At 37.0% G+C, this 12369-nt stretch overlaps 2 protein-coding genes across 4 annotated transcripts in view; both read right to left on the reverse strand.

Moving 5' to 3' along the window:
• Positions 1-590: 590 nt before the first annotated feature.
• Positions 591-8358, reverse strand: LOC111223973 (transmembrane protein 51-like). Its single transcript, XM_022748304.1, has 3 exons — positions 8108-8358; positions 2444-2879; positions 591-2146 (listed from the first exon to the last, which is right to left on the reverse strand). Exons 2-3 carry the CDS (start codon positions 2863-2865, stop codon positions 1693-1695), a joined length of 876 nt encoding a protein of 291 aa, XP_022604025.1. The 5' UTR covers positions 2866-2879; positions 8108-8358; the 3' UTR covers positions 591-1692.
• Positions 8359-10319: 1961 nt separating this feature from the next.
• Positions 10320-12369, reverse strand: part of LOC111224004 (kazrin-like) — a 66669-nt gene continuing 64619 nt past the window's right edge. For all 3 annotated transcript variants that reach the window (XM_022748344.1, XM_022748345.1, XM_022748348.1), the window contains one exon: positions 10320-11929. In XM_022748344.1, coding sequence (XP_022604065.1) covers positions 11768-11929 — 162 coding nt within the window. In that variant the 3' untranslated portion in view covers positions 10320-11767. The remainder of the gene's footprint in view (positions 11930-12369) is intronic.

Consider the following 12369-nt stretch of genomic DNA (forward strand, 5'->3'; position numbering starts at 1 on the left):
AAATGAAATATACCATTGTGCTATTGTACTATGACCACAGACAGAAACAGGCAGTTCATCTCCAATGTATGCAGTTAAAGTAAAGTGTTCATAATTGTGTCTCATTGTAGCCTCTTTTCAAATTTGTTTAAATTCACAAATAATCATTACTATAACCAAAGCACTCAATGATTTTTGTTTGAAATTCAAATAACTATTTTTAACCACACTGTGAAGATTGCATACATTTATTAATAACAACAGTTGATTCTGGTGACATAAATTCCATACCTGCTAAATTATTTCAGTTATACAAAGCCTGTATAATACATCAAGCCATTGTGGAAAGTCTGAAATTCAACAAGAGGCCCATCTATATCTTCACACTGATATATCAGAAATAGTTTCACACTTTGCACTACTATTTTCTCCTTATTTATTTTAGAGGACCTGTTCAGATGAGATGTAAGCACAATGGAGCAAAGACAAAATGTACAGCGCTCACGTCACTTCAGTCTTTTACCCACCCAAGTCTTTTACTTTTTTACCCACTGGGGGTCGCTACATAAGAAGCAATGAGTGTGACACAAAGGTAGAGAGAAAATTGGGATTAAACAATTTAAATACCTGGAGAGTTTGTCATGGTGACAGAATATGAAGAAAGAGCAAAGCAAACATATGCAGTTAGATTTTATTAACTGAATGTACAAAGACAATATTTATCTCTTTCAAAATTAATAGAGTTCTATTGAACTTAAAGCATGCAAATAAAACGAATCAGAAAATGCATCAATAACTTAATTACGTGTTTGAAGGGCACCAATGGTGGTTCAATTTGTATTTAGCATAGATCTACTAGCAATCAAAGTTGAAGACATTTTCACTGACATTTTGCAACAAAAACAAACTCTTGACGTGATCGTAAATGAAATAGAAAAACATTTATTCACCACTTTTTTTTTAACACATTAAAAACATAGTTACAGGGATTTCAACATTTAAACACTTAGTCATATGAAGCAATGCAAGTTTAATTGCCAATATGACATCCCATACTAGAATATTCAGTGGTTATTGTTCCAGAGAATATTTGTCTTCTCTTAATATCTGTATCAAAAGGTCATTTGAAGCAGTTTCTTTAAGACAAGACATTTAAAAACAATTTACAAAAACATTCAGAAAGAGTCACAAAGTTTTTGGCCTCAGTGCATTTTCTTCAGTTACAAATCACAGAAAAGTGGTGCATCTGATAGTTATGATACTTGATACCACTTAAAAAACCACCAAGGCAGTTACTTTCCCTTTTCCCCTTTGAATCGCAAGATATGGTTTTAAATTTCCCACAGTTCACAACTGATCAGACTCAAAATACAGCAACAATAATAATTCCAGGTGAAAACCATATTATAATTGGCTATTAAATAAAACTGACAGGCTGTCCTACGTTTGACATTAGTTATAGCAGAAAGATCCTTTCACACAGACCCAGTAATGCAGAATAAATACGCCAATCACAAGCTTCACTGATAAAGAACACGAGATTCACTTTTAATTTCAAGAAAGTGTCTATACGGCCTCCATCACACCGCTCGCAGCCACAGTTAACCTATTTAACACCAACCTTGAAAATGGGTTTTTCAAAAATGTTATCATTAGTCCATTTAACACAGAGATATTTTTATTCAACAGGAACAGGCAATAAGGGAGAGCTACCTACTGTAATTCTGGCATCTTATTGTCATACTGCGGTGGTGGAGTGATCGGTTCAATGGTGACTGGATTCTGTGTGGGGCTGCGAATTTGGAGACGGAAGTCCTTCAGGTGCAGTTTGTCTGATTTGATCCTCCTCACCCGCAGGGGCCGCAGTAAACGGCTGGCACGGCTGCTGCTGCGGGTGGGCAAGCTGGGGTTTGGTGTGAGGCCAGGGGGGTCGGCCTGGGGTTCAGCAGCAGGTTGGGCGGGAGCCGGTGTGGGATCATTAAGAGGGGTGTCCTCAGTGGGATTGTTCGTGGGCTCTGATCCCTCATTTTCCACAGCTGCTATGATGTCCTCATAGGACGGCAGCTGGGAGGTGCTCTGGCGAAGGTTGCTCTGACGGACGGGGTAGTCGCCACTGCCAACGACCTCCTCATAGCTTGGCACGTTGAATGTAGTTGGATCAGCAGCTCTGGAAAAGGATGCAAGAGGTGATCCTCAGTGAGAAAGCATGTGGAATTTTATCCAGAGAACTTCTTGCTCCATGAAACAGACATTAGATTTACAACTACATGTTATATCATCTAATATGTGAACTATTCTTTTTCATTTCATCATATTTTTTTCATTTTCTAAAAGTTACCATGTGTAGAATGTATATATAATTATAGCATGTTTTAAATTATTTTGATGGAGTATTTGTTTGTTCAAACATGAAATCATCCCAATGATAATTGTTAAAAGAGAAGAAAAATTGTAAATCACTCACTCATCATGCTCCCCAGCCACATGGCCCATAAGGGGGCCTCCCGTTTGCGCTGGCTGGTTACTGCTGTTGCGTGCTCTCCTCTTGCTCCTCACACCGAGGAAAATGGACAAGAGCAGCATGGCTACACCGACTCCAACCAGCACCATAGCCACTGATGAAGACTTTGTGCCGTCTGTGTCCTCCTCATCACCATCCCCGCCCTCAGGCCCTGTGGTGGAGTTGCCTGATGGAGCGGGGGACTCGTCCAAGCCTTCTCCATCCATGGGCATCACAGTCCACACAATCATGACAACACCCAGGGCGATGAGCCCGACTCCCAGGGCACACAGGGCATAATGGGCGCCTGAGCCGGAGCCCTCTGAGTTGGAGGGCCTGTTAGGACGGTTGTTGCCGCCACATATCGTACCTCGACTGGAACACATCCCTGAAGGACAAACTGCAACAGAGAAGAACCATAAGAGACCAGAGATATGAAACCACAAACACATTCCAACTGGAAAACTGACAGATCTAAGATTATTTAAGTAGTGCTATCATACAAAGATGTATTGTAGCCTTGCTCTCCTGCCATTAAGCACACCTCCTATAATTTACTGGTTGCTATGCTGACTCTTGCAGTGAACAGAAAGATTGTTTTCTTCTGGTTTGTGCCTCTTTTGTCCAGTGGACTTGCTGTGAAATTATACTACCATTGATGGAGTATAATGTTCACTGTCAAACAGTAGGTGCAACGTTGTGGCTCTGGTAAATGATGACAATGAAAACCTTCTGAGAAAAGAGTGAATGGGGCTCTGAAGATTAAGAGATAAAATAGCAGCTAATGCTTCAATTGAGTCTCGCGGAAGTTTAGGCAGACACAGAAGTAGATTTACCATCACATGGTTCATATACCGCATGACCACAAAGACTCATCCCTAACACCACATGGTGCATACTAAAATGTGATAATCATTCTATCTGTTATCTTGCCAATTCAAGCCCAAATTCTTCAGATTTGTTCCAGAGCATCACATGAGCAGAGCTACACCGCCAACTTAAAAAGCATTTATTGCAGAAAGACATGGTAAAAATCTCAACGGGGGGAATCCTAAATGAATTTCTGTGGCATTGTTTTGATTGTTAAGGTGATGAATCTGGCTGTATCTGGGAATAAATGTGTTGATTTATGGTTTGTACATTCTTAAAACAGAAAAAGTGCTTTGACTGCTACATTTTAAGAAACAGAAGGAGAGCCGCAGCGTGGTGAAAAAACCGGTTATGAGAAAACAAGTGCAGCGGTAGGCCCACACGTGTCTTAACATGATAAGACATGTACCTGAGAGACAGTATAACAGACGAATGACTCACACTTCAAGAATGGGGTGACCTATTACAGGTGATAGACGTAACATCAACACTTTGCACAATAAAATGTAATTCAATAAAACTACCCTACAAAACCACTTCTTCTATGAAGCATGATGTTACTTTTTTGTGATTCAGCTCTGGTAACTTGTGAACCCATAACTTGTGAACAATACTTTAAGTGTTCATGCTCTTGAACGTGTAACTTTTAATTTTCTTTTTGGCCACTTGAGGGCAGCAGAAACATGTTATGAACACAACATTAATATACCATCTTGTGTGGTGAACTTGTTGTTTACACATTTACTCTAATTCTCTGTTGGTTCATCACTACAAACGATCTCGTTCACACTGTCACATTATCATATAATACATTTTTGTTAAGAAAATATCAATTATGGTTGCTTTAAATGCAAACCCATTGCACTAGTTACACCAAACTACGGCAAGACCCCCCCCCCCTTTTTTTTTTTTTTTTTAAAACAGATACTCTTGCTTTTTTTCACCCTTAAAAACAAAGCAATGTCTACTTGTAACCCCCTGTCACAGGTTGCACATGTCCACAAGCTGTGAGCAGTTAATCATGGAGTGACTTTTTCTTCTCACATCTTTTATTTCAATATTTTTTTTTTTACGAGAAAATAGAAAAAGCTACATTAAGCATAAATATGTTTTCTTCTTCCCTATTATGATTCTTGGCCACAACCTCCCATATTGGAACCACAACTTAAAAAAAACTGATCAGATTACATCATCTGAAATATGTTCTACTGAGGTGACTCATGAACTAAAGCCACATCAGGTGTTTGGAATCACGTTCACAAAGTGACATCCGACAGGAAGTATTCATCTTAAAAAAGAAAAAGAAAAAAAAAAAAAAAAAAAAAAAAGAGGAAATTGCAGCCGAAAAAGCTCTGCATCTGGACAGCACCTGGTTGGAAACAATGTTTAGGTTGTACTGCGGGGCTCATAAATTGCTTCACTGGTACTTAAAGGTGGTGGTGTGAAGAAAATATTCTTTGTGCTACCACTGCAGTCCACACATTTATATGTATATCTTTGAGCATTGGGCAGGATGGATTCCTATTCACACTGTTAAAACAAATTCTGGCTCCACAATATTCTACAGAGCCGAGCAGCAAACATTTTCCACTCCACACTACGCACATGCAGCAGTCATCTGCTACTGTAGCCAATGAGATTCAGTAGTTGATGGGTTGTGTTCCCTGGACTGCCCTCCTGCATACAGTATCAATGTAATACTGCGCTGTTCTGTACACACTATACTTTTGGTTGCTGTTTATTAGATGCTGGGGCTGGTGTGTCTGGTACAAATCAATGCATGTTCAGATTGCATGTTTACTTATATTAAAATATTAAAAAAGGTGTCTATTGCTCATTATGGTGTATAGTAAAAAAGGTAACTGAAACTTTATTATTTTAACAATATTATCTATTAAATTCCACAATTGTTCCAGTGTGACAATATTTTATACATTGTTTCCTGCAAAGCTCCCATTACAACTAAGAGAGCTTTTATATTACCTTTCATACGCAAAACACATGTATTGTGGGATTTGAATGTCTTGAATAACAATATGCAAAACTGTATAACACTACAAATAATACTCAACATTTAAAAGTGTTGAATGCTGTACACTGTGTCATCACCATGTTGATCAAACATGTAGCATTATGCCTGAATGGACATCTATGAACAAACGTGGCATTTTCAACAGACCTTATGTTGTCTGAGCTGTTGACTTTGTGCAGCAGATCAACATTTTCTTTTGCATGATTTCATTTGCCTACGCACTACTTGAAAATGGCGGCTGAAAGTGGAGAGTAGATTTAGTTCTCCAGTTTGTTTGATTTCTTATTTATATTCAGTCCGATTAAGCTGATGTTGTTATACATATCTTGGTTCACACTGGAAACTACATAGCAGTAGTTCAGTATGTACAAACATGGAACAGATGAAACTGTTCAAATGGTAAAGTCATGTTTGCAGGCTTGTTTGAGACTACGCTTTGTTTTCAGTCACCTCTTTTTATGGCAGAACACAATATTATGTAAATGTACAAGTCAGGGCAAATATCTGAGGTGACATGGATGATAACTGACTTAGCCTTTGCTTATGACTCAAACAGAGTGTACAATAAATATGCTGTTTAAACAAAAAGTGAACTTGTTGGTCGATTCTTTTTTTTTTGGGCCTCTGGTTTAAAGTGTTTCAGGAGTGGGGGTGGGAGGTTGCCTTTCTTCATTGAGAACTTCTATAATTTTGAGACCACAACAAAGTCAGTACAGTTTACATGACCTTTTATTCAAGTTAGTAAATCAGTTAAAATCTCAAGCATCCATCCTTTGATACCCATCACCTGCTGCTCTGTTCTAAGGGCAGGACACAAAGAGGAAAAGTCTTCACTCCTTACATGATGAACTTCTCATTTATGATTTAAAGGACCAAGTATTTAAGGCATGTCAGCAGTGTGCATAAATGCTAGTTAATTAGCCCAACCCTTCATGCAGAGCACTTTTGTTCTGCACCTTTTGTTCTGATGTATAGAAATGATGGGATAGGCAGGGAGGGCTGAATGATGTTAAAACAGGGGTCCTGATTGCTATGTATGCACGAAAGAGGCCAGCAAAGCTGCATACTGCTAACAGTGGGAAAAATAAATTATCTTTGGTCTATCGGAAGATGTTATTGACACACTGGCATCAGTAACGCAGTGCGTTTCCTTGTGATACTGAAGCAGGTGTTTCTGTCCTTTCCTGCAGATATTTAACTGTTATGCTTTCTGCTAGTTCAGCCATTTATTATACTTATTGGCTCTTTGACATTGAAGTAGCTGCATACACTATGTCTGTGTTGAAAAGGATGAGACTCAGCAGTTTGGAATACATCGTTTGATCTGATCTGTCAGTACAACTCCTTGAAAAGACCTCAATTCATTGAATAGATAAAGTGACTGGATATTATTGTATACTAACTTTCAGTGGAATCATATTCCGACGATAAAATCATATCATTTTATGATTTACAAAATGATGTTATTCTAATAAATGATTCAAGGAACATTTTTGATTTTGACAGGTTATTGTTGACCTTGGAAACAGCCGATGACAAAACAATCTCACCGCTACAGGTGCTCAGAACCGTAACATCAACATTAACAGTTCTGTGACATTTGAGCAAACGCAATATTCTGATTAGGACCATGAGACACAGGTGAAAGCTCCAGAGCAAGCAGGTACTGTAAGTGGATCTTGAGTTGAGATTGTTTCGTTAATTAAGGTTTGTATTTTACAAGTGTGAGGAGTTTTGTCCGATGTAATGTAGTGGAGCACGGTTTATCGCATTAAACGTCAAATTGAGACTTTGTGCACTTTGGTACAGGGACGCATTGATTCAGTATACTGAATCAGTATTGTATCCGCTTTGACACCACTGATGATCAACATTAAATACAGTTTCGATGGACTTGACTTGCTTTCCAACTACACTAGAGGTTGGTGCATCCACGGTTTGATCACAGGTGTTTGTAAAACTATAAAACTGAAAGGAATTCACTGAATTAATACAGTATGAATGATTTCTGTGTTTTGCAAATTTATGCTTTCATTTAGGGTCCTGTTTTCCTCCGCAGTTATAGTATATATCAGCATATATAGTACCACTCAAAAGCTTGGACATACTTTCCCATTCACTTGAATTCACTTGTGCCACTAGCTCTGTATTAGTATCATCATCAAGGACAAAATATGGCGACAGATTCTGCCAGTCTGACAGACAGAATGACTGCCATTTCATTTCATATGGTGCTTTCTTTCCTTGTGAATTTAAACACCAGTCTTGAGTCCTTTGTAGCCTTAGTTGCAGGCCTGCTGGACAGCATGCATGGGTGTGTCCTGTTCAACATCAGGACGTTTCCAACCTTAAAAAGCAGTTTATCCTGTAAAGAACACAGGCCTACTTGCTTTTTCTATCAGGCTACTGTATGAGGAACCTCAACAGCTCAATCAATGACTCAGTATTGGTGCAGGAAAAGTGGTTAAAATGGTGCAAGAATCTCTGTCCTTCAGCCAGTTTCCAGCCACTGCTTTCATTGTTTGTAAAGTAGGAAGGGACCTCAAAGGGAGGACCTGTCCCTTCACAGGAACGACACTATGGACTCAACTTAAAACGGTCGCTACTCTGAATGAACGCCTCAACAAGAAAAGATCAGGCTACTACTCATCCACGACACCAGGTCAAAGTGACCATGGGCTTAGTCATGAGTTTTCGTGGTGAAGGTGATCTGCGAGAGGCCTTACCTTTTCACCGCTCAGTGTCCAAGGACTTCCCTCTTCATCGGTGAGTTACCTGAATCACGCAGGTGTTTTCAGGAAGACCAGAGACAGAGCGAAAGAGGAAGAAGCATAGACGCAACAACTGACGTCACGTTCAATGGATGGTTATCTTTTAAAATCACGGAGCGGATTTTTTTCCTTTAATATTTACCGCTACATATAACAATATAGTTTACAGGAACTTTGTTCAAGTTCCAGCCGTAGTGAAACCTCCCCTCTCCTGCCTGTAAAGTGGCTGTGTGACTAAGTTTTCCCCATGGTCCTAGCGCTGCTCAAGTAAACTTCCTCTGGGAACAAATTGGAGGGAAAGGGATACAGCCGGAAACAGATGAAGTAAATAGAAGTGAAGTAATATCGAATAAAGTAACCTGGTTAATGTTGTGTTTACGGTACGTTAAGTTAAGATTTAAGTCACTACTAAAGCGGAAAAGTCATATGGCTGAATAATTATATCAATATCAATTTATAGCCTAACTCTCAAAATCTCTCTCAAATGAAAAAATACTAGGCCTATTAAGGCGTGTCGTAAAGACATTCAACTTGCTGTTACATAACACAAATACATGCAGCAAATCATCACAATGACTAAAACATTTAATTGAGTATGAGAATAATTGACTAATTGTTTTAACTAGCCTACAATCATTATTATCAAACATTATTAAAATAAATATAAAACTACTTCCCTTTCCCTTCCCTTTTTAGTATCCCTATAGTGATGTGTAGAGGAAGAAACCAACAGCTGTGACCATGTTGTGGTCCTATAAGCAACTCAGACTGAGCCGGACCTTTCAATCTTACAACTTGATCTTCCTCAGCAGATGAAATTACCCAGTTCATTTCATTTTTTTAACGAACTGCACAATTAAAACAAGAACAATTTTGACATCTACATTTCTATGACAACTGGGCAAATTCCATCTGCTGAGGAAGATCTTGTGACATGATTGAAAGCTGCAGAACAGCTACTGAGTGGACTTTAAGGTGACTGTTTTGGTAATGTACTCTTCCCAAGGTCAAGAATGAATTTCAATCTCAGTCTTAGGTACAGATACAGTGAAGTGAGGCTTAAAAGTGGCAGTTATTCTGTTTTTTCTTATTACTTGGATCAATGAAAATGTGTAGCTTAATCAAATTTTTGTTTGTGGCAGAGGCATGTGTTTCTGATATCAGAAGCAATGATCCCCTGATCAGCAGAATAAATCTGGTTGAAAGAGCAGCATTGTACCATCATTACCACCACTAAGGTGCCCTTAAGCAAGGCACTTGCCGGAGTACAATATAAAATTGTCATATTGCATGGTTATATTACATATGTTATTTAACATTTTCTCTTAAAATTGCCCATTTTAATTTAAATACTGTCCTCCATATGGTTGTATAGGGCAGCTGTTGTTCATGTTCATAAGACTCATCTTACTCACATGTGAAGGTTAAGTAAAGTTTAACAAAAAGAGTCAAATGCGATCAGGAATGCATTATTCAATTCAAACATTAATATGAAGCAAAGAAGTCTATTTTTAAAATATCAAGGAGTTGGACTGAGTCCCATCAGCTGTTTGTAAATTTGATACAAGATTGTTTGTAAAGTCACGCCTACGTTTTTCTAGTTAGTTTCACATAAGTGATTTACCAAAAACACTGAAACTGGAGGAATATTTTAGCAAGTAAAGGCTCTAGTAATTTAAAAATCTACAATGTAAACTTGACTACAAAACAAAAGTAAATAAATTATAGTATTTTGGTAAGTATTTTGTTTTATTTACATACATACTGTACATTTACAAACCTACTGTATGTAATAACATTAGTAATTACATATTACTGTATGTAAATACATTTAAATACCTACTGTATGTAAATGTAGAATAGTGTACTTTAGATTAGAAGGTGAATGGGAAATATCTGATTTTGTTAACATAGCTGGTGTTCAGCAATTTATCAAAACATTATTGGCAGAATGTTTTGTAATCTGAAGTAGGTTTTTTTTTCATTTGAAATCTCATGCTGCACAGCTGGTGCAGACCAGGTGTTGTACACAGATACACACTTTCCAAAATCATCATGAGTAAACAACTTAAGTCTCAGCAGATAAAGTTTTGTCATCCTTACTCATTGTGTTAACACAGATTTTAACACAGCTGTCTTTGAAAATAACCATAACAGGACAATACTGTACAATGTGAGTTGACAATAATTTCATCTTTATTGTTGGCATACATGAAAAGCTCTGACAGCTGAGAGAAGAGAACTAGTAAATGTCATATTAACTCTGATGTTAAAAGCAAACACTATTTGAGTTCTTCCCTTCTGTGTCTATACAGGTTTGAACTGATCTTCCCGCTTAAACTGCTTGTCTTTTGGTGACTGGAGGAGACGCCCAGAAAGTGATGGACAAACCTGTTTTTCTACTGTTTGGATTAACCTCAGGGTTTAAGCTGCACATGGTGTTCATATGTGTTCTCATGCTCAGGAACAGCAAACTTTACACAACTGTCTATTATAAAACATGAGCAAACTGTACAAAAGATACCATTACATTCTCTCTTTTGAGTTCAGTGCTTACAGTGTAAACATTGGGAAACCATTTGCTTAAATTTTACACATTATCACTTTCAATAACCAACATTTGCTTGTATCTTTTATCTACAAACCACCTTGGATGATTCTTTTATCTGCCTTTATATTTATATTAAAACCAAAACATTTACTATAGATCTCTTAAATTAGCTTAATGTAACATGAGAAGATGGCTGGACCAGTTTTTAAAAGTACAGTATTCATTTTAAAGATTGCCTCTTGTTCTAGTATCTGCTGTTTCATAAAAAAAACTGTACCTCTTGGTAATATGTAACAAATTAATCTCCCCTACATGTCTGAATTTCATATCTTTTAATGTTGTTTTAAACTAAGTTTTACTACCTGTTACAGTATGATAATAATAATTGTGATGACAAACTTAAATGGAACCTGGAGAGCACCAGGGGAGGTGGAGGAATTGATTTGAGTCAGAAACTCAGACTCATTCATTTCACTCATGTCTCCAGACATGACACAGGTCAGGTCTCCTCAGAATATGTATCTCTACCGTGAAAGCATATAACAATGGCTTTTTTCTATACCTCACGCATTATTCTTCATTTACTATGTGAAAAAAAGAGCTGACCTGTTAAAAACAATTGAGAGAGTCCACAACAGTGCTGTGAAGATAATATAAACATGAGACCTATTTCATGTAAGGCATCAAAGTAGAATATCACTGTACAGTTACTTGTGCATGTTACTCTCGATATTACTATAATTTTCTATAAACTCATAATATAAAACTAATTTGGAAATTTAGTTGGAAAAAGAACACAAAAACCTTTGTATCCACAAAATTGTTCCTCTTCTTTATATTAACAAACAATTTGGTTAAAAATTATTTGTGTTTCTATTAAGACAATGTTTTATTGTTAGGCTGGCCAAAATGGTAATTATTTGAATTATTAAATTAAGTGGTTAAAATGCTTTAAGACAACTTCCTCTTCAAAGTCGAGCAATGCTGAGTGTAGGTTTCTGTCAGTAGTAAACAACTATAATACAATAACAATGTAAACAATCATTTCAATGATGGAGGCTGGTTCAGACGTTTGTGATTTCCACACTCTTGAAGGTGTGCATTGGGCTGCCTTTGGCCCTAGGAACAGCCTGAACTCTTGCCTCTCTGGGCAGAGAGCCACAGCTGCCATGAAAGCCCAGGGTTCGCTCCACAGAGTGGCTGTTTGCACGTAACCTCAGCGGACTCTGGAAAAATGAAAAGACATTAAACAAAATTTATGCTCTCTTATTTTCCAAGAATGTGACAATGACCTTGTTGAAAAAGTGACTTAAATTAAATCAAATCTACTCATATTAAATTTATTCTACTAAATCAAATTAAATTTACCCAATTAAATTGAGTGAAATTTATTAAATGAAATGAAGTTATATTATAAAATTGACTGAAATGAATATAATCAAAATAAATCAAGAAAATTATTAACTTAAATTCAATTAAATTAAAATTTTAAGTATATTAAATCAATCAAATATATTGAATTGAGGAAAACAAATCAAATTGATCAAATCAAATTGATATATACAGTATATATATATATATATATATATATATTTAATTGACTCAGTTAAATTAAACTGAGTTACATTCATTTATTTATATTACAGTCAGTGTACATCCATGTCTG

The sequence above is a fragment of the Seriola dumerili genome, unplaced genomic scaffold, assembly GCF_002260705.1.
Source record: "Seriola dumerili isolate Sdu_G_001 unplaced genomic scaffold, Sdu_1.0 BDQW01000121.1, whole genome shotgun sequence".
NCBI classification, from domain to species: Eukaryota; Metazoa; Chordata; class Actinopteri; order Carangiformes; family Carangidae; genus Seriola; species Seriola dumerili.